This window comes from Platichthys flesus, chromosome 11 (assembly GCF_949316205.1).
Source record: "Platichthys flesus chromosome 11, fPlaFle2.1, whole genome shotgun sequence".
NCBI classification, from domain to species: domain Eukaryota; kingdom Metazoa; phylum Chordata; class Actinopteri; order Pleuronectiformes; family Pleuronectidae; genus Platichthys; species Platichthys flesus.
Genome location: NC_084955.1, coordinates 20,492,808 through 20,515,179, shown reverse-complemented (window position 1 = coordinate 20,515,179; position 22,372 = coordinate 20,492,808). Strand labels below are relative to the sequence as shown.

Sequence of the window (22,372 nt, the reverse complement as noted above, 5' to 3'; positions counted from 1 at the left end):
AGACCCCTACTTAGTCCGCTTTCTGCTCATTCACTAGCCCTCGCTGGCTGTTTGCATTGCCGTACCACCTGCTTTCCTTTCCTGCTGAGCGGAGTTAGAAATGAAGCAATCATAAATGGAATCGCATTAGACGGAAGAATAGCGCCTCTCGACAGCCCCTCTAACACTGCTCTGCCGTTCATACCAGTCATACATTTGGTTCAGACTTTAAGCACAACATTTTCCAGGTCCCCACATGTACTGATTCATCAAAACCTCATACATGGAAACCTTGGAGACCCCCACTTACAATTCCCCACTTGCCGCTGACCGCCCCTAGCTGTAACTCCAACTGAACCAGCTGCTGCGCCGTGTGTGCACACAGAGAGTTCTTCTTTAATGAGACTGCTGTGCTCCATCATATGGGTAGGCTATTTAGGTCTGGCCTGCTGGCATAGAGTCTACCAGGGGGCTTAGGAACGAGACTTAGTAGAAAGAAGAAGCCCTGCTGGGAAAAGCGATCACTAGAGACCAGCGAGTGGACAGTCCGATCTATTCTGAACTGAAACAGCAGGACCATTGGAATCACTGGAGATAATGTTCTGGTTGGATCTGATCCAAACCAAAAGGGTTTTGGTTTCAAAAGTCTAAGTAACTATCTCTTGAAACAAAGAGAGAGAAAGTTGTTGAAGGTTTATTGGACATGAACAACAGATTCAGGAGAGGTACTTAAATGTGATGGGTAAATCAATGAGCTGAAGAAATCCCAAGGTATTTCACTTAATCCTGCGGCTGATGTGTTAACGGCACAAATAAAATACATCGTAATGATGCCAGTCATGAAGCTTAAATTATGCACAATATATTAAATTAGTCTGTAGAGTAAAACACGTGTAAAACAAATCCCTCTGAGAGGAGTCGATGTCTTTGGATCCTGTGCCTGACATGTGCTCTTGATGCAGGAGAGACTCTCTTTTCTTTCCCAAAACAGATTTTGCAAGTTCATGTTTCGGTTTATTTTGAAATCAAATACCTGACCATGATCTCATGATAAAAGACAGAAGCCTAATTGCTAACTTAACTTGGTTTTCCAGTCAGACTAACAATATCACATTTGACTGTTTTTCAGCAGCATCAAAGAAGTTTGTTTTACTCTCTCTGTTTTTTTCAATTTTAAAGTATAAGGATAACAATAGTAACATCCTTTTGCACTGTGGTGAGTCAATGGGTTGTGGCATGGGATGTTATGAGTAAGATATTTTTTCTCTATTTACAGTATTTAGAGTCATAGCTCTTTTAAGACCTTATAGTTTCATGTTTACGCCAAAGGAGAAACAGAAATATCTCCAATTTGACAACATTAAACAAGGAGCTAGAGACAAAACAATACAATAAGTGGACAACAAGTTCCCTTACTTTCCAAGAAAGTACTATTGGAAGAGAAGGGATACTCAGCCAGTAACATTTAAAAAATACTTTTTAAAACAGTGGGTTGACCTCTGCAAGACCTAATAACTAAGCAGTACCTTCACAGGCAAGTGTACAAGATGACAGAATAAACCTTCTTGATTAGACACGATAAAAAGCACAATTTTATAAATCCAATGTCTTACCCTCACATAAATGATGCTTTTATGAAGGTCATAATGTTTTATTTTTGTGATCCAGAAAGGGGCTAATTTTATTTTATCCAGTTATATTTTATTGCAATGTATTCTGAATATTTCCTCTCAGGGGAAGTATAAAAGTTGCTAAAGCCAAAGTTTTAACTGAATCAATCTTGGCAGTGTAAGAAGACAAGGTACATGTAAAGTTCTTTTTCAGATGTGTTCTTCACGAACCATTGCAATCTCGTCTCTGAAGAAGAAGGTCAAAATAAATTCAGTATGTTACCTTGAACATCTGAGGGAGACACCAGGGACATGTCTTTGGTTTCAAACAACTGCACACTTGACAATCTGTGCGGCAGTGTTACGAATTCTTGGCAGCCTTTATTTGTCTACTAATCACATCAGACTCTTGTGTATAATCAAAGCTCATATTAAACCCCCTGAACACGGAGCTCAGGGTCTCACGCACAAGGTTTGGATTGAAACATGTAGATGGAGATTAGAGGCCCTGGACCCAGACCCAGCTGAGTTAGATGTGTTGACGACAAAGAGGACGAGGGTGACGTCCGTGTTGTGTTGGACGGGTGTCGGATAACGGCTGAGGTGACACTGAAGGACAGTGCGGATGGACGGGGACATAGCAAGTGTCTTTTCACTTTCATGCCAAAACGATCATTTATAGGGTTGGAAAGCTGGATCTGAAATTACCTGCGCATAAAACCCCAAATGTGACTTTGAAAACTAACGCTTTTGATATATTAAGTAGAATTTTGAATGCAGACTAATTTTCTATACCGGTCATTTTAATTGAGCAAATAAACTGAATATTTCTTCCACCACTTAAGTCTGGACAAAAATCTTAAGTAACTATTTTCTGATAAATATTGGTGATTTTAATAATTTCCTCAAATCAATAAATTCTAAGTGGGCCTTAAATGCAATTTCCATTGGATGAGGAGTCCAACCAGTTAACAAAAGAGTAAAATGAGACCCCCAAACTGGTCAGGAAGAGGCAGCAATCACCTCACTGAAAACATTGTTCATATCTTCACAAACGAAGATACTTCACATGTGTGAACATTATATACATGTGCACTCCTCCTGGTTGGAAGAGACAATTCTGAGGCTCAGACACAATGTGGGGTGATGAGTCATGGGATCGAGAACCATGACAGTAAATTACCCAAACACACAGTCTCCACTTTGTCTCCGTCAGAGTCTCATGGAGGATTTTACCCTTTAAAGCAGACCTCTTTCTTTTTCTTATAAGAACTGACCTTTGAATTTCAGGGCACGGTGGAAAAGCTGTAAGAATTACCACAGATCAAATATGGGTGCTTCTCGTTCGGCGGAACAACCAACATGTGCCAGCGTTATATATCGTACAGACTGAGTTGATAACTGACCTTGGAACTGATGTGAGACTTCACAGAGGCTCGGTTCTGAGTCATTCTGTATCTCACCATGTGCATTCATGAGCAGTGATCTTCTATTTGAACGAGACTGGTTTCAATCTTTAGAACAATTGAAGCTTTATTTTGAAACAATGCACTGTTTTCCTACAGTGCCCTAAAGATGAATTACACAAGGAACCAGTCACTAACTGCGTTATTAAGAAGAGTTTGGCTCCTGACGAGAGGCAACTACAACCAGATGGGCATATCAAACCAACATTATGCAAAAACACTGGTGAGAAAAGGCCTAAACAACCGGTTTGTGTGTTTCTGGTAAAACTACAGAGGAGATTAAAATATACTTTCATTATATATAATAAAATATGATTATTTGTATAGTTGCTTCATAAACCCACAAAAGGCTAAACCAACTCAGTGGGATATTGATATTGGGAAGAGTCCTCCACTTACGCTCTTTAAAAGGTTCATTTTCTGTGAAACGTCCTGTGAAATTGACTGATTTCTTACGGCTAATCTCTGCAGCAGTAAGTGTCGCTCAGGATCTAAGTCCATCGCCCCTAGGGAGCTTTTAAGAGGCAAAGTTGAAACTCTTGTGTGTCCAGGCATGTCAGCGCGGAGATGGACAGCTCCAACAGGTGGGCAGGATATAAAGGAGGAGGAGCATGAGGCCTTTTATCCCGGCACAGAGGGAGAAAGTGGTGTGAGAGGGATTGCCCCCAAAATAACCTGGCGGGTGTGTGGACAGTGGCACTACGATGCAGATCGGGTGAGAGCTGCTGAGGGAGATGGATGGGAAAGGGGCCGCATGGCAAACTGTCATCACGTTTAAAAAAAACAAGTATTATAAGCTGTAAATAAATCGTTATTGAAAAGACTAATTTAAAGCATTTCTGGTTGAGGCAAGAAGTGGAGAGTTTGAGAATCCATTTTAGAAATGTTTGGTATTATAAATTTGGAAAAAAATGAGACACAATATGTGGTCAGAGCCGATGTCAACTCATACAAACTTGTCTCAGAGAAATCATGTTTGTATAGAAGAAATGAGGGGATTTGTAAAGACGCTCCGGGTCGTTCAGGGTGAACAGCAGGAGAACAAAGCGCTGTCGACTCAGTGGGCAACTCTCACGCCAGCGACTGGGAATTACATCTATAGTCATGACATGTGGTTAAGTTTCTTTTCCTGGGCTATTGGGTTCCAAGTAGAGTTGTTTGATGCCTAAACATAAATGCTTGTACATTGCACAAACATATACAGTTCCACATAAAACTGCATAACATTATAAAACACATGAAATAACAGAATTTCCAATCGCAGAACAGCTTGAACTCTCTTCAAAATGTATAATTGTTTTCTTCATTACCGAGCAGACATTTTCTAGACTGGGTCGATCTGTGTTACTGGTGCAGTTCCAAGGTGTTTGATACATCAAAATGCACATTGCACAACATGCACATTTATACTGTAATATATATTTACTCAAAAAGAAACATGAGCTGCCCCGTCTGATTTGCTGCGGCGTATTGCTAACTTATTGGCTTTTCATTTCATGGCCTTTTCAGCGTGAGCACAGTTAATCTTCTGCTGGCACTGGTGTTTTGCAGAGTAAAGTGCAGAGTTCTCTTTGCTCTGACGATATGAACTTACAAATATCCAAACAAACCTCTTCCTGTCTAATCACCCTTTAATTTACTTTCAAGTCTTTTACTCTACCGTGTTCATTTCTATTTTGAATTATTCCAAGGAAATGCGCACATGTGGTCACAGGCAAATCAAAGTACTTCAATGCAAATAGACATTGTTGCAGCTGACCCCCGACATCATTAAGACTTGACCGATAGGGAGCAGTAGGATGTATTTTATAGCTAAATGTAAACATGATAATGGTTAAAGTGTAAAGTTTGATAATACTAACTTTACTATTTGTCAATTTAATTTTTAACATTGTTTACTTTGTGTTTTATCAAATTTTTGGCTAATTCATTATGCTCGAAATACTATAAAATACTTTCCCCATTAACAAGATTTGCTAAGTACATACTTACAATTATTAATCCTGCCAAAAGAGATAATACTTACACAGTGTGAATCAGACAGTTACTGCATCATGACAGGAAGAGATTGAAAGGATTGAGGAGGAACTGGATTGATTTACATGAAATGATCATATGCATATTATTCACAAAATAATATTTTCAATATCACAACAGTCAAAATATGTAAGAACTATAGCACCAAAAAAGAGGAGCCCAATTTACATAAATGCCTCAGCCTACGATATTCATTTGAAAAGAAGAAACAACTTATCCTATCACAATGAAAAATGCTCCTCCTTAAATCAAATTGTGCCTCTTATGAGGATTTACAAAAGAAAATATACAAATGGTACTATATAATTGAAACATCAAAATAAGTAAAAGATGTATGAAAAATAAAGTTGAAAAGGTATAAGCAAACACAAGTGGAGGTAACAAGGGTGTGGAGAGCATAAAGGAGCAGTAGAGTATATAGGATATCAATCCATCTTACTATGATAAATAACCTTAATGATATGAATATTGCACAGTGAATCATTTTATATAGATAGTGCTTAGCTTCATTGAGATAAAACAGGATCAATACTGTATATTATAAACTGTTCAACCCCTCTCCATCACTACCACCATGTTTTACAGACAGAAGGATCCTCCTGCCAAGCAGCAGCTGTACAGGTCGGACAAAAGGAGCTTTTAAGGATATTATCACCTTGTAAAAAGATTCAAGTCTCTTATAAAGTAACAAAAGGCTGAAATCCTAGATCATGTCTTCATTTTGAATTAGAGTGGGACAGGGAGTCAGCCACGTGTGGGAAGCTGACAGACATTATTCAAAAGTTATATCATCGATGTCAAGTTTGATGTATGTCTACAAACACATTACGATGTTTTATTTCTGTTATTACAACAATTGACAGTAATTTTCTTCCGAGGGGGAATGTGAAAGAAAAGTTTCTCTATACAAACTTCTCTTGGCTACTGTGAACTGAGGATATAATCACAATAATAGCTCTTTTATGGGAGACATTCCAGTGGGAGGGAAATAAAAAGTATCAGCCACATGAACTCTTTCCCCTGAACTGTTATAAAGAGAGAACCTATTGATTTGGAAACGAGCTACGTCAAACAGATAAGAGATCTCAGGGCTGTGCCACACCGGTGAAAGTACTTAAATGGGATTTGGATTCAAAAGAACTTATGGCACCAGTATGAGAACACTTAAGAAATTCAATAAATAAAAGATTGATAATATACAAAACACTGTTAAACAATACATTTAATACTGTAATTGCATATTTTACAGGATACTTTTACACAGATGAGGTCAAACAGAATCAATCATTCGACAACATATGATCTCTCTGATCAGGTTAAAGTGTAAAGTGTAATTTTACCTAAACACGTATTAAATGGACTATTTATGAAGTGCACAAATTTGCAAGTGGGCCACTGCAGTCGCATAATCCTTGGTGATTTATAAGATTAACATAATAAGATATCATGAGTAATCCACCCATAGTATTTTCAATATAAAAAAGTACTTTACTTATTCACACACTATCAAATGACACAGATGACTTGTAACTTGTAAAGTATTGAGAGTTGAATAGACAGTTTTTCAGAGGTTGCACTCTATCGTTTTGAAGTTATTTGATAACATGTACTTAGGCCTGTGCAGTGAAATGGATTTCATTGGTGTTTTGCATTCAGAATTAACATTATATGTATAAGTTGTCTATGTGATCACTTTATTACACCTTTAATCATTCATCCAACCGCTCTGCTGTAAAGTCCTTCATATTTCCACAGTGTTGGGGCTGAATAAAACCCATTATATATTTATTGCTGGTGTCACATTAAAGCATTTGGGTCACTTAAAACAATATATGTTAATGTTAATCTAAATGTTTTTGTCCTACATATTAAAACGCACCAGAGGGGGGAGGGGAAGAAACAAAGTTCAGTACAACACCATCAGTACGATCAATAAACTGAATTGACATAAAAAAAAAAGTATTAACACATTTTCTAAAAAATATTATAACTTATTAATAAATATAAATGCACGAGTGAGAGTGACCCACACACACACACAAACTAGAGCAGCTCCCTGGAGGAACACACTGACCACAGTGAGTTTTCTGGTCTTCTATAACAAAAATGTGTTATTATGGGGCAGCAGACCTGTCATATTACATAATGCCTATTATAATAAAGTGTCAACTGAAGTGTGACGCACACCAGAGCGTGTTTAGAGTCCGAGGTGAAGGCGGAAAGAAACATGACCCTCTGAGTGGCACCGAGCAGTCACACCCCCCTCTCCCTGAACACCGCAGACTACAGCAGACACACACACGCACACATAGACACACACGCACACAGACAGACACACACCATTGAAACGAGTTGAGGAGCCCAGACACACTGAAGACCGGAGATCTTTAAGTCGTTCCTGTAGAATTACGCGGCGGTGGCTGAATGTGACGCGGAGACACCGAACGACAGCGCACAGCGGTGAGCTCACTGGTTTCATTCTTTCATTTTCCGTTTCGTCCTGTGGGCGACAAGGAATGTACGCGTTTGTGAAATAATGTATTTCCATTGCCGGCAGAGTGGAAAGTGAGAGTTAAGGGGAAGTTGCGCAGCTCGGGGATGATCCATGGCGAAAGAAAAAAGTCACTGACATAAATATAATTGGAGACAACATCAGCTGTTAGAGAAAATATGGGTATGATATATTCTGATGTGATGTGGGCAGATTTGTTATTTCTTGACTTGATCGGTGCATCAGTACGCATTTGCTGCGCACCAGGAGCCAGAGAGCGTCCAGCCCCTCCAGGACACGACCCCCTGGTTGTATCATGCTTTCATTTTAACGCCACTGAGTAATTTACTGGAAGCTCTGAAGAAATATCTTCCAAGTATTATTATTTTTTTAAATATACGTTGAAAATATTTTTTTGGTGGATCCTTGGACCTATGGAGGTTTCAAGGAGACCTCAGGAAAACCAGTTGTTTAATTTCCCCAGCTGCAGTGGAGCTGTTGTTCTTGGTGGTTAGCAGAATTGCTGCTGTGATTGCAAGTTTTAGTAAATTGTCCCTCCGCCTACTGTAAACAGCTACAATACCAAATTAAGCCAAACAAGTCTTATATAGCAACAAGTATAATCTCCTAGACATGACATTCCTGTGAATGTGTATCTAGTTGGTTTTGTGGACCAATGTGAATCTATTTCTGGGGTCTTGTTATCCCCAAAAAACAGAAAAACGTTTGAGAACCTTATCATCCAATGTCCTGCTGGCCTACAGGATCTGGGTTGAGGTCAATCCTCTTTAACAAACACCAGCCACACGAAAAGTACACACAAGGAAAAGGTGTAGCCACACAGAAAAAAAAACAAGCTGGCACGTACTGGGAACACAGACCTGCCTGTGCCACTTTGTTTGTGACCATGTACTGATCACTTGAACTTTCCTTGTTTCGATGTCACAGTGCTGCAGTGGGAAACAAGACTGTTTGCAACTTTATTGATACCATGTGGGCACTTAGCTGGGGCTTACACAACCTGTCACTCATAATACCCCCAACAAAGACACCGACTGTGTGTCCAGCTTTATGCTGATGAGATCCTGCAGCGCAGCAGAAGACCCAAACATCAACCGCATAGACAGATTGAAAATATAGAATTTATAAATCGAAATTTGTCAGCGGACCAAAATAGGGAGGACCTTAATCTGTTTAGTTCCAACTCGTACACAACCGGTCTCGACAAAAGTGGCGATGACAGACAGCTGAGAAGCATGACAGTGGGAGGATGTCTCAGTGCGACTCTGCTTTGAGACATTTTTTACACGCAAAAGTGGCCTCATGTTCACAGTAGACACCAGGCAGGGGCAGTTTTTACTGATTACCAGATTAAACCAGTAAAAACCACTGATACGAGCCTTTCACAAACATATTTACATCGGCATTTATGTTTCCATATATTTAAAAGTTTGAGTTAGTTGTGAAATATCAAGCCTCACTTATATTTCTTTGACATTAAAGTTTGATAACATCATCTTAGGAATTACAGAGAACTTTTAAAATATTTATATGAGCTGATGTATCATATGTCTGTAACTTTTATATTCTCTAATATTGGTAACGGCATCGGACCCCAAACATCCATATCCGTCAAGCTCTAGTTTTTATCTTCTATATGTTGCTGTTCTAGATTTTCTAATAGAATTACATGATTACCCTGCTGATAATACAGTGGTATTGAATTGACTCAGTTAGCAATGGTTAGCCAGTTAGATGCTACTGGGATCCTGTTGTCGTGGAAATTGAGGTCAAGCTCAAAGCCGAGCATGGTTCTCTCATCCGTCATCGCAGCCAAATGGCAAACAGCAATGTGGAGTGAAATCTCTGCATGAGATCATCAGTGACGGTAGCTCGCTCAAAAGAAACAAGTCCAAGACCAAATGAGTGAATGAAGCAGGATATTCAGAAGTTTAATTTGGTTATATTCAATATAAAAATGAGGAAGCTGTGGGTTTTATCTCGTACGAGCAAGCCACAGGACTTTGCTTCCCATTAACCGCCTCCGTGTGTGAAGTGTCTCGCTACATTTCAATAACCAAAAGATTGTGCCAGTGACAGTTGCTGTGGCTTTTCTGAAATGGCCAAGCGGGGCGTCTGCAGGGGCACATATAGATAGCAAATGTGATTCCAGCTGCCACTGCGGCATCCCAGTCTTAATGATAGAGCAGTTGATTGACATAAGCGTTTCTGCTCATACACATCAAGAGCTATGTATCAAGTTGCTGGGCCATTGTTGATCTGAGCTGCTTTTGGTGTTACATGAAATAAACAGCTGATGGGGATTATACAGCTGCTGCTGCCTACCCGCCAGTGAACTGAAAATCAAGAGCGCATTCATTGTATTGAACTTGTATCCATGTGGGGACTTTTATCAATTGAATTGTGTCACTAGTGCTACTCCATCTATTAGTAGTTCTCCTGTCACCAATCCCTGTTGTTCCAGCTCTTTACACCAACTGTTTCCTATCCTGCTTTGTTAAAGACCTGCCTGTTGTTCCGGAATTTTTCTAAAAGGCTAGCAAGGATGTCCATTCAGAAGCTAGTAAAGATCATTGCTGTTTTCTTACATATATATTCTGATATATTGGTCTCAGACATTTTCTTCTCCTGAATATCGGCCCCTCAAAAATCCATATCAGTCGGGCTCTACCAGGAAAAATATCATCAATAGCACAATCAGTTAGTATCAAAACCCTGAGAGGGAAATACTGAAGGTGGAAGTTAGACTTTGAAATAGGAAACATGTTTTGGTGTTGGTTGACACTTTAATGATGGTAGTGGGTGGTGTTTTTTTTTTGTTTTTTTTCAGGTTTAGACTCAGATAAAGGTGATAAAGTGTAACATAAAGTCCTGACCAGTATAGTCTGATGAGTTTTTGCGATCGTGTGCATGTGTGTCACTAACTGCGTCCCCTTGCCCTGCTCTAGTAGCAGGTGATTAAAGGCCCAGCTTGCCACAGTCTTTCTGAAAGACTGAAATCTCAGTGATTATGCTGCCGACCACACAGAGTGGAGGAGCGACAGCTGCAGCTGGTTATCTATCGACTCAAGCGTTCAGAGCGAGGCTATCGAAACGGATCCCACTGTTCAAATCTACCGACTCATTTCCATACTGAGCGCTGGAGGCTGAGGCAAATGCTCCACCTTCATGTAGATATACTGCACATTGCTACGAATTAGGGTGTGCAGTGAATACAGAAGTCATAAATCAACGGTGTCATTAGTTGGGGAAGCCCTTTTGTATACAGTTTCACAGAAAACTATTTTCAGCCATATGAAAGAGTCTGAAACACAGATGTGTTGGCTTTTAACATTTTCATACAGCTTTTACAACAGATTCTGAATAACACCAGTTAAACATTTCCTCACAAGTTCCCATGTCAACTTCTTCTTGCAGTATATTAATATTTTTAGAGTGGCAAGCTGTCAAAACGTTTGACTTTTAAATCACATGCCACCACATGCTGGAAAGGGGGCACATCTGAATGCCACACTTCCAAATTTGCACAGTAAGCTGTATTGGCGGTCTGTTGAGGTTGGACCTTCAGGAAATGATTCACTGAAAGCCAAAAACAACAAGCTGCCAGAAATGAGGAGAGTGGGAAGTTCACAGAGCATGGGGAGGAGGTGGTGGAAGATGGATCCATTTCAATCCTCTCCAAAATAGTAGCGAGGATACACACTGAGACCTCCGTGTGATGGCGTGCACCAGTTTTGAAATCCCTGTCATGTGCAGTCGGCAATTTCCTCCTTCCAATGTCCCAGAGGACGACTCCAATAATGAAAGATCAATGATTTGATCCCAGGCATTTACTGGTCTCCGAGGTGCACATGTCACAAACAAAGATGTTGGAAGGAATAAGATGCTCTTACTGTTGAGATAAATTGGAGTGTACTAGTGAAGCCTCGGAGGAGTCACGAAGTGGAGGCATGTGTGCACTGAGCAAACAGTCAGAGGTGAGCATCTCTGGGAGCCGATTCACAGCAGATCTTAAAAAACAAGCCAATGTAATATGCTGAGGCAGCTTTAGAGGAAATTAACTATTTTTTATTATCTAAATCAACAGTAGGGGGGAGGGGGGGGAGAGGTTGAGTTGAGTTCAACAGTAACAAGTATTATTTTTATAATGTCAACTGGTATTTTATTACTTCCTCAAGAAAATGCTGAACACAGATTTATCTGTTCATATCTTTCACTTCCTCTTGTTCAAATGCTTTACACACATATTTATATAGATATATAGATATATATGGGTAATAATGTCAAGAACCTGAATTCCATTAAAAAATATGACTTAAAGCTAGATTTGTCTCGTCTTCATGTGAAGCCTGGAACTTAAAAGGACAAAATTTTCTGCAAGGCTTATTGTATAGATTTTAATTTACTGTGCAGGACAATCAGCTATGGTGTCTCCTGCACTGACTCAAGGAAACAGTTGACTCGACAGTTGAGAAGTCAGATGACTGACGGAAGACTGCCCTCTATGCAAATGATCAGTGACTAAATAAAACAGGTTCTGTTTGGATGCCCTACACTGTCACAGATTTCCTTCTTCCTTTATCACAGCTGCTCGGCTTCTTGACTGACAGACTTTGAAGTCAGCGCATCTCGGATGGCTAATCTCTTCTGGATATTTTCTTTCACGCATTTTTGACTCGTTTGGCTTTCAATGCTTATTGCTGATTCAGCTGTTCACACAGATGATTAATACTCATTTTGTGCAGCCGGTGTCTTGAGAAGGTGACCGAGTAGCCTTCTTCTTTTTTTTCTTTTTTTTACGGACTACTGTTTGAATCCATCTTTTTTCCTGAATCCTAACTCGGACATACAACTCTTTTTTGTGACAGTTTGAGGTGGACTGGCTGCTACGATGTCCAGATCCATAAAATCTGCCTCGAGGTCTCGGAGCCGCTCAAAGTCCCGATCAAGATCCCGCTCCACCTCCCGCTCCAGAAGTTGCTCCAGGTCCCGGTCCAGGAAGCATCGTTACAGGTAGAGTCCATTCGATGAACCACCCTCCTCTCTGTAAAATCTGTTGTCAGTATGTCTTTGTTTTTCTTGATTGTCCTTTGAAAAGCTCAGTCCTGAGCCTTCGTCTGCAGCCGAGTGTAACTGTTAAGATTCCACAAAGTTGGTTCTGAACAAATGAGACAGTAGCAGCCAGTGCAGCTGACGAAGAGCTGCTTGACATCAACATTGATTTTATTTCTTGCAGCTTGCATCTTTCCCATTCAAATTCTATCTAATGCATTTAATTGGTCTTAAATGAAGGATGGCACATTGCTTTTGAGAATAAAAAAATACATATTTCCTTGCAGTTTATTTTTTGGACAGTGGGAATATGTCAAATATTCATTGTTTTTCATCTCTAAAACCTGGTCTTGTTCTGGACTTTAAGAGTTTGGTTCTCATATGAAAGCTGCTGCAGTTTATTTATTAATGGATTTGGGTCTGACCCAAAAATCTGGGTTCAGCTTCTGTATCCAGAGGAAATTGTTGTTTGAGAAAGATTTCAGCTCCCATTGGTGAATTAATTGATGTTTGAGTGAATATTATTGAATAATAAAGGTTGCTTGCACTGCCTCAGAAAACATTTGCATAAACACTTGACCTCAGTGACACTTGGGATATTTAATCAAGCCTATCAGCAGCATTTGCGGTTTGCTTAAGAAAAACATAAAAAAAACACTCACTGACTGTTGATCTGTAGGCTCTGATGCTTCTGCTGCTTCAGGCAGAATGGCAGTGGCATGGCAGTAAAAGGGCAGGGCAGCTCATTTCCTGGCAGCTCCACAGCTCCTATTAAAATTGATATAGAGAAGAGACATGGAAGGCTTCTAATGAATCCACACTGTCACATGTCTGTTGAACTGTTATAGCATAGATTCACACAATTGCATACATTTTATATAAATACTGATTGACATATAAACATTAGAGAAGAGAAATAATTCAATTTCCAACATTTTTCTTGGCCAAAGGTCCAGTGTTGACAGGTCTGACAATTAAAAAGAGAGAAACATTTTGTCCCTGTCAACATCCCTATATAATTAACACTTCATTGCTTCAGCTCAGTGTGTGCTTTCCCCATTGATTTATCACACTTAAAATAAGAGTTCAGAAAAACACATCACTCAGGAGTTTTATATTCGGCATAACAAAAGTAAATCTCTAAATGAGTATTTACGGTGGCTTAGTCAGACTTGTAAAGTGTCCAATTCTTTTTTTTATGAATCCTCCCTGAACTGGTCGAACATCTCTTCTCACTGGCAAACATAGAGTCAAAAGGATTCAAGCTGATTTTTTTTTCCCCCTTCTCATTTGGTGCATGTGACTCCCCGCTTTACCAGAGCTGGCCAGAGGAGCTGCAGTGTCTGTAGCTCGCGCTGTGAGTGTGCAGTGCTGCTCAGTGCGCTGCCTTCTTTAATCATTCTGTATTCCAATGAAAAAACGCACTAGGTGAGTGCTGTGCTTTATCCAACCTTTCGTTTGAGGCTTTATTGTGTGTTTGCATGAAGTGTGGCTGCGTTGCTCTCTGTGTTTAGGATGTAGTTGTGCGATGATTTGTTAGCTTTGCACGTATATTTTGGCATTTAAGCTTCAGCAAGTACTCATATTGTATTGAGTTGTCATTGACAGAGCAGTTACTTTTTTGTTTATTGACAGTTCCTGAAAAAGTTGCTGAAGACAGAGTTGTATGGAGAGAATGAAACAGGCTGATGTCAGTGAAGGCAGTGTACAATTGTAGATGTTGAAATGTGTTTAAGTTTAAACATAGAAGTTTGTCTGATGATATCACTAATGTAAAGTAGAGAACCCACTGTGTCGGAGTTACACTGTGTCGGAGTTACACTGTGGGGACCACGTTTCGCCTTGAATAGGACACAAAGCTTTCTTTTCCATGAGCAGCTCAGCAGAGACATCATGTGGACCAGTCTGAACCTGCAGCCTCGCTCAGCACTGCTCCTCTGGGAGTTTCTCTCAGCATGGAGGCCCACATGTTCTATACTAACATGCAGCGTGTTTTACCAATTCAAAGTGGTCTGTGGTTGCTGGACAAAGCAGCCATATGTATTCTGTTCATCATTCCTTTCGTGGTTTGGGAAAGTTTCATGAATGGGGAAATTGGTTTCAGATTTTTGGACCGTATGTTTCTTTTTCCATACACTTGTCAGTTTTTTTTTTCAGTCGTAACGTTTATACTGCGTGACAGCTTGATGTACTTCAAGCATATACATTTTTATTGAATTATAGAATCTTAAATCCTAAAGTGTATCTACATTTTTGACTCATTCAGCAGCTGAAATCAGGTGTGATGCTCCCTCTACAATGGACCATTGTTTGAAAAGTTTGTTCTAACATTTTTGCAGAAGTTCACACAAAGGTGTTGCACTTGTAGGTAACAGGAACTTCTGTTCAGTTCACAGCCAAACCAGCTCCGGAGAGAATTCCATCTCGTCCGTGTTCTGAAGCAACCATCAAAATCATTTTATGCAGATTATGCACCACAGGGAGTAGTTTGTTCCAACACTGTCTTTGTACAGCAGGTTTTGAAGAAATCGACAAAATCTGGGGCACGTGTAGAAATTGTTTACATTTTCTTTCAAGGCTTCATTTACTTCCATAGTTACAGGAAATGTGTGGGCGACTGCTTTCCTTTGAACCATTTAAGGTTAATCACACGACTGGATGGAAATAATGGGGGTGCTCTAAAACTTTGGACTGGTAAAGTATGTGAAGCCATGTGGCCAGTGGTTGCATATTCAGTGTTCGCTCAAAAAGACTGAAGAGCCTGGTTTATAGTGGTGTAGTAAAAGTGCAATAGTATAGTTTGTCTTTATAAACGTTATTTTCCCACACAAACATTTGTCTTTTTTTTTTGGTTCAGCCATGTTATGATTTATTTTATTACTCAGATCATTCTATGTTTACTTTAGCAAAAACCAAAGCTTTTATATACAGACCAGGTTCAATCATGTACAAACTGATGCTTATTTAAATATTCATCCCTGTTTTGAAGTTGTACTGTATTGTCTAACAGCAGTGAATCTAGTTAATACATATATAATGTAACTGATTACTTTAGGCTGTTTTTTTGAAAAGTGTATTATAGTGGTGTATCGTATTACATTCAGTGCTGTGGAGGTTTCTGTTTTGAGTCCAGAACCAACTGTTATATCCTTACTGAAATTAGTTAAGCGTTTTTTCTTTGTCTCCTTTATTTCATAGCTCAAGGTCTCGGTCACGGTCAAGGTCAAGATCTCGTTCTCCATCTTATAACCGAGACAAGAAATACCCAAGAGAATACCAGAACAACCGGGAGTTCCGGGGCTACCACCGCGGCTTCCGGAGGCCGTACAATTTCAGGGGCAGAGGGCGAGGGTACTTCCCACGTGGTCGCTTCCAGCGCGGTGGTAGGGGTGGCGGCGGCGGCTACAACAACAACAACAACTTCCGCCCAAACTGGAAGAACTACAAGCAGCACCCTCAAAACCAACAACAGCAGCAAAACTATTCTCGAGGGCGAGGGCGATCACACAATTTCCAGAAACGCCCAGAGAGCCCCACTCATGGCCACTCTCACCGCTCTGACCGATCCTCCTCGCCTTTATCCAGACTTTCTCAGCATTCGTCTTCCTCCTCGCACTCATCCTCTCCCAAATGCAGGCCAGCCTTGCTGCTGGCTAATCAGAACTCCAAAGATGTGAAAGAGGAGACCTCGGCCTCAAAGGATGTCCAGAAGGGAGGAGGGGAGGATGGGGGTCCGGTGGAGCTTATCAGGGCGTTGGCAGGAGATGCCAAAGAAGGTGCAGGCAGTGAGAGAACTGAGGGGAGCTGGCAGGGCCTGACAGACTGCAGCAGCAGTCCAAAGAAAGCCTGTCCTCTGACTAGTTCTGCTGTTAATGCTGGTCAGAGCAGCCAAACGACAAACCAGTCTGCCACCTCTAAGAACACAAATGACAACAGAAATGGTGCCCCCTCGTGGCAGACGGTGTGTAGTTCATCCTCTGCTAAAAAAAGCTCACATGAAGGTCTGAATCCAATGCTTTCCAGCTTTGACTTCTTCTCCACTGAGGAATACCTGGATGGAGATAAATCTGCAATCTCCGTTGCTTTCAGAAAGTAAGGCTGATTTTACTTTTCTTCTCTAAGATCACTTCTGACATTGTTTTAGAAAACCATGCAAGCTTTGCAGATATACAAATACCATGTTGGGAGTTATAGTTTATTGCTTTCACAAGCCTTTTTTGATCACACAAATCTCTCGTTTTGGGTGGTCAAGTTTAGATTGTATTAACAGTCAAAAAATATTTTCAGGGATTTGGACAGATTTGAAAGAAACTTTAGTTGTCTTCACAAACATAGTTTTTAATTCACTATGCATGTAACTTTATCAGACATGACTTTTTCAGTGCTGTCTTAAGCTGCTAATCTAATTTATTTAGTTGTCTCTCTAAATAGTTTTTGGATGCAGCTCTTCATCTCTTTGTCATTGTTTAGGTTTCTCGAGGAGCAAAATAAGAAAGCTGCATCTTCTTTGGAAAACGGCAAGAACGCAGAGACGAATGATGTGGATATGGATCAGGGGACAGTAAATGGCAAAGCACCAGCCATTAACACTGACTCTGTGTCAAGGAAGTACAAAGGGGATGGGAAAGTGTTGTCCCTGAACAGCTTCCTGAAAAGTTCTCCCTTTCTGTCTGCTGATGGGGAGGAAGAGGAGGAGATGGTTATCAAGCCTCATTCAAAGCCACTCCAAAAAGACTGGAACAATGGGGATGAGTCCCCTAAGCTGAATAGTCAGGTCCGTCCATCAGCCCGAGAGCTGTTTGAAGAGTGCTTTGGCAAATGGAAGAACGTGACCTATTCACAGGTGGCTAACAGTGAGCTCGACGCCATGGCAGAGGAGATATATCTTAGTCGAAAGCAAGATAAGGCCTCGGCCTTTGCAGCCGCCCTCGCCAAGAGGGATTTGGCAGGGAAACTTGACGAACTGTCCCCAGACATGAATTGTAAAGCCAGAAAGATGGCTAAATCTCCCTCTGTAACATCTCCTACACTTCCGCCCAGGAGGAACTCTGACAGGGAGATGTTCATGGTCAGGGGAGAGGACTCGTCTTTCGTGTCCTCAAGAAAACAGGAAGCGAAATGTAATATCAAAATGGATTTTCCTGGAGAGGGTCTGCTAAGGTGAGCAACTTACTATAGTTTCTTGTCCTATATTCAGTCTTTCAACAGTGAGTTGAAAACAATCAAAAGATTATGTCAGAATAAAAGGTTGTTTTATCCAATCCAACACCTATTTTGTGCCGCAGACAAAACACTTCACTTTTTGTCACTTTCAGCTCTTCAGACATGTTAGCTGAGGAGCGACTGTTGTCTCAGGATCTCGTGCAGGCCTCAAAGAAGGATCAGGAGTTTCGCTCAATCTTTCAGCACGTTCAGGCTGCTCAGGTGTCCAGGAGTCCCTCTGAGCTGTTTGCTCAGCACATAGTCACCATCGTTCACCACATTAAAGGTGAGGCCCCTCTGTCTCTAGTCATGAGTATTATTCACAATGTACATTCATCTAAACTGAGTTTGAATGTTCAAATCTGTGAAAAGCAACATCACAATTGAATTTTGAAAAAGCGGCATTGTATTGAGAGAGATATAAAAAAGAACCATAGGGGAGGGAAATGTGGAGTAAATGTAAAAACATTTGCAAACTGTTAATGGAGACAGAGACCATCAGGTATGTCTGCTTTTGGTTAATGCTTTGAATTTTAAAATGACAAATCAGGGTACTTCATCACAATTAATCCATATCCAACCTAATCATTAACGATCTTATAAATAAATCAAAATGTAATCATGGCTGTTCTTTATGACGTTTACCTTTACAGCGCAGCACTTTCCATCGTCTGGTATGACTCTTAACGATCGGTTCACCATGTACCACAGACGAGCCGCCGAAAAGGAAATGACGAAGCCAAGAAAAAGCCCAGAGATACACAGGTAGAGTCGCCTCTTGAGTGACCCTCTCACCTTCAGTGTGCTGTGGCTTCACCACCTCTTTTAACAGCTTTCAGGTATTTCTCTCACCTTTGCTACCTGAAAATCCACAAACTACCTTCACTTATTTGTTCTTGTGCTTGGTGGAGACGGTTTTATTTCCTCACCAGTGTGTTTCTTTTCCTTTGGTGTTGGCTTCACAGCTCTATGCAACTCACGGTTTGTTGTTGTTGTGGCACCTGTACTCTGTACCTGATACTACGTTCATTTAATTTGGTTGTTTTCACTGTGTTTCTCTCTCACAGAAGAATTGATGTTTCTACAAGTGCTTTTAAGAAACACTCTCAACTGTTTGAGGCGATGAAAAGCTCAGACGATGGCACTTACAAGGTGACTGAACAATTTGCAGTATGAAGTATGTTGGAAAAAACAAACAACAGCAAGAAAGAGTGAGCGAGCCAGATGCCTTTAGACTGCACTCTCTTAAAGCCTGTGGCTTTGCTTGAAGGAAGAGGCTCAAAGTCTAAGAAATGCAAAATGCAAAACAAGGCACTTTGACTTGGTTGTTTGTTATATCGCCTTCACACATGGTGAATTGGTTATACTGTGGGCACAAGCCTGACCAAGGCTTACGAATCAAATAAGGTCAAAAATGGAAGCCACTGTGCCAAAGCTGTTCAGAGGACTCTAAACAATTATCTTCGTAAGTATTTCATCAGGAACAGAATTATCCTTCAAAAAGTACTATGTGCTTCAAAGTGTACTTACATGCTAAAACTTTTGAGTAGACCTTCAGAGTGTTTCTGTTTAGATGCACATGGACATGCATGGTCAACCTCTTGTAACATGAAGCATAACTAAGATTTTCATTCAGTAAACTTGATCATAGAAAACAGTATCTTCTTGTTCTTCACCATTCAATACTGGTGGCTTTGCATGTATAGCCAAAAACCTGTAAAGTGCATGTACACCAACTATTTCCCACAGCATATAAGATTGGTTTCGCAGCATCCCACCATATTTAAACAGCCATCTTTAAGGAAGAAAACTGTTCTCCAAATACTTAAGAGAATAGCTTCTTAGTCTTACTAAAACATGCAAACATTCCTGAGTTTTATTCATGGGAACTGGCTGTATCCCGGGTCTATCCCTATTTTCCATTGACATCATTTAGTTTAAAAGCCAACTTGGCCGAGAGCAGACTGATAGCATCCTTGTGCTAATCCAAAGTCTGTGGACTACGATGTGTTCTGTTTTGATTTGCTCAGGATGGTGGGGGAAAATTAAAGGGTGACCCAATGGACCTTCGTTTGGATATTGAGCGCCGTAAAATATTTTCCACCCATGAGAGAGATAATAATCAAGATCGGGGACGAGATTTGGGAGATTCCCCAAATTCTAGCCGAGAGAGATCTGTGGAAAAGTTCTCCAAATGCCCCAAGAGATCAGGGTATGTGCAATTGCCCAACACAATTTTTCCGGGGTTAAATACATTGTACAATAAACAGTTGGACATGAAGGACATTGCATCTACCCTCTCTGATTTTAGGAAAAGTAAGAAGAAGCGCTCTCGATCACGTTCGTCCTCGTCTTCCTCATCAAGAAAATCCCAACACAAAGGAGATTTGCCCCTTAACGAGTCTGATCCCAAAGATGAAGGCTTTAATAGAGCCCAGCTGGGCCAAGGGGAGTTACCGGGGTCCGAAAGAGGAAGGCCACATGGATTTGTGAGTTTAGACGATGTTTTAAAGAGATCAACTCTTGAAAGATCATAGTTTCGAGGAATAGTTGTGTCACTGTACACTGTACATTAGACTTTCACAGTTTGTGCCCTCAAAGGTTTTGCTTAATTTCAGTTCCTTTTCTTTTTTCTCTTATTACAGCAAGTACGAATTCGGGGAAGGGGCTGGAACAGAGGCACTAGTCAAGGGAACACTTCACATAGTAATGCCATAAACATGGTAGCACAACAAAAAACTGAAGGCTGGGAACCAGAGTACACACCTAAAAGCAAACAATACTATCTGGTAGGATCAATCTCCTACCTATCCATGCCTCCTATTAAGCACATGGTGTAATTTAGTCAGATGTAGCTCAGGTTTGTCCTTAGCTTGACACCCCTCCATCCGTTTTGTTTGTTCGTCACAGCACGACGACAGAGATGAGGAGACGGACTGCAAGTGGATGGACAATCAAGGGCGAGGGCGAGGAAGCTTCTCTCGTGGAAGGGCACGTTTCATTATCCGCAATGCAACCGGCGGTTCCAGCACCAATAACCCCAGATGGGCCCATGACAAGCTCCAGGTCAATGGAGGGAAAGGTGGTCCTCAGGGAGAAGAAACTGGGCAGGACCATAATGGTGGAGATATAGATGGAGATAATAATTGAGCCTTGAAGCAGTCTGCTGAAAATGTTAACAGTCTTCTGTGTTCTTGCAGGATCTGACAGTCATTTTATCTACCACAGATTCAAATGTTTTAAGGTCCTATCGTAGGATATGTTCTTCACTTGGACACAACCTTTCCCTACATTAAATACAGCTTGTAACTAGAAGTAGCACTGTTTGAAGGGTGAAATGCTGTTTCTCATGAAAATTGCTTAGTACTACATGTACCTTTCTTTTTATAAAACCGATATTTTCTGTGCATCAGCTTGATAATCAATGCAATGTAGATCATATCAACTTGTGCCACATATTGGTGAAAATTAAGAAATGTTATCTTGAGTAGATTACAAGATTAATGCATTGTAGAAATACATTGACTAGTTCCTTCCAGTAAATGCATTGCTATCTAATTCAATTCACTAAAGATTTGTGTTGAAAAAAAAGCAGGCATGTTGTTTTGAGTGGTATCTTGTGTGGATTACAATGACAGCAATAAATACACTGTAGTTTATGTTAACAACAAAAAATTCACTGTTAAGCTGACTCAGCACTCGACAGACGACCCGATTTGACGGTGGGACCAAACTGTACCGGGTCAAAGGTTTAGCTCTATAGTCTTTCATCATGCTACATCCGACAGGTCTACTGTACTACACATTTATCATTAAACATTTCTGCTATCTGAGATTTCTACCCTTTACAGTGACTGTGCGCTTGATCATCAGTACCACTAATCAGTTCACAATATTTATATTGATTTAAGTTTTCCTCCAGAGACATTATTTGCTGTTTTTGGAACTTGCTACACAGGATTGTGATTTAATAATGTCAAGGAGAATGTGTTGTTATTGGAATAGATTTTTATGTGATTTTTGTTGGCTTATTGCAAACTTTTCTTCTTTACCCAGTTGTGTAAATTGTGTGCAAAAATGACAGTGGTACAATAGAACAGATCTAGAATTCAGCGAATAGTTTGTAAGACAAATACGGAGCAGTTTACATGGCAATCATGTCCACTCATTAGCCAATAAAATTGAATTGCACAACTTGTGCCTTACCATGGGTGCTGTGGTCTTATTTGTACAACACAGGCCGTCAGATAGAAATTCTTGTTCACTTGTTTAAAACTTGTCTGCCTCGGAAATAATGCTCTTTTTAATTAGGTATTGTTGTCATCTTTTTTCTCAGAGATTGTAAATTAAAGAGACACTGATTTCTTTGATTCCTTGCCTCGGTGTGTTTTTTGTTGTTCTCTTACGAGCCACATTACAGATGTTATGAGAATTTTTCTTGACTTAATGTTGTGTGGAAAAGATCATAAGAAGTTGGAAGCAGCTTTATTAATGCCCATGGGTAGAAAACTACT

General features: G+C 40.4%; 1 protein-coding gene across 5 annotated transcripts; it reads left to right on the top strand.

The window, feature by feature from the left end:
• The first annotated feature begins 7,371 nt into the window (after positions 1–7,371).
• On the top strand, positions 7,372–22,228 carry thrap3a (thyroid hormone receptor associated protein 3a). Of its 5 annotated transcripts, XM_062398808.1 has the most exons (11): positions 7,376–7,552; positions 12,473–12,617; positions 15,855–16,748; positions 17,127–17,816; positions 17,972–18,144; positions 18,512–18,623; positions 18,926–19,010; positions 19,889–20,070; positions 20,170–20,347; positions 20,504–20,647; positions 20,769–22,228. In XM_062398808.1, exons 2-11 carry the CDS (start codon positions 12,496–12,498, stop codon positions 21,006–21,008), a joined length of 2,820 nt encoding a protein of 939 aa, XP_062254792.1. In that variant the 5' UTR covers positions 7,376–7,552; positions 12,473–12,495; the 3' UTR covers positions 21,009–22,228. The 5 variants fall into 5 exon arrangements, with proteins under 5 accessions (XP_062254797.1, XP_062254795.1, XP_062254796.1 ...); XM_062398811.1 differs by lacking the exon at positions 20,504–20,647 and having other exon boundaries at positions 7,374–7,552; XM_062398810.1 differs by lacking the exons at positions 7,376–7,552; positions 12,473–12,617 and adding an exon at positions 13,973–14,084.
• The last annotated feature ends 144 nt before the right edge of the window (positions 22,229–22,372 follow it).

Excerpts from the sequence above, each read along its gene's own strand:
- thrap3a (XM_062398808.1), top strand. The coding sequence starts at position 12,496 with ATGTCCAGATCCATAAAATCTGCCTCGAGGTCTCGGAGCCGCTCAAAG. Across the intron at positions 19,011-19,888 it reads CAGACGATGGCACTTACAAG|GATGGTGGGGGAAAATTAAA; the intron begins GTGACTGAACAA and ends TGATTTGCTCAG. Across the intron at positions 20,348-20,503 it reads GAGGAAGGCCACATGGATTT|CAAGTACGAATTCGGGGAAG; the intron begins GTGAGTTTAGAC and ends CTCTTATTACAG.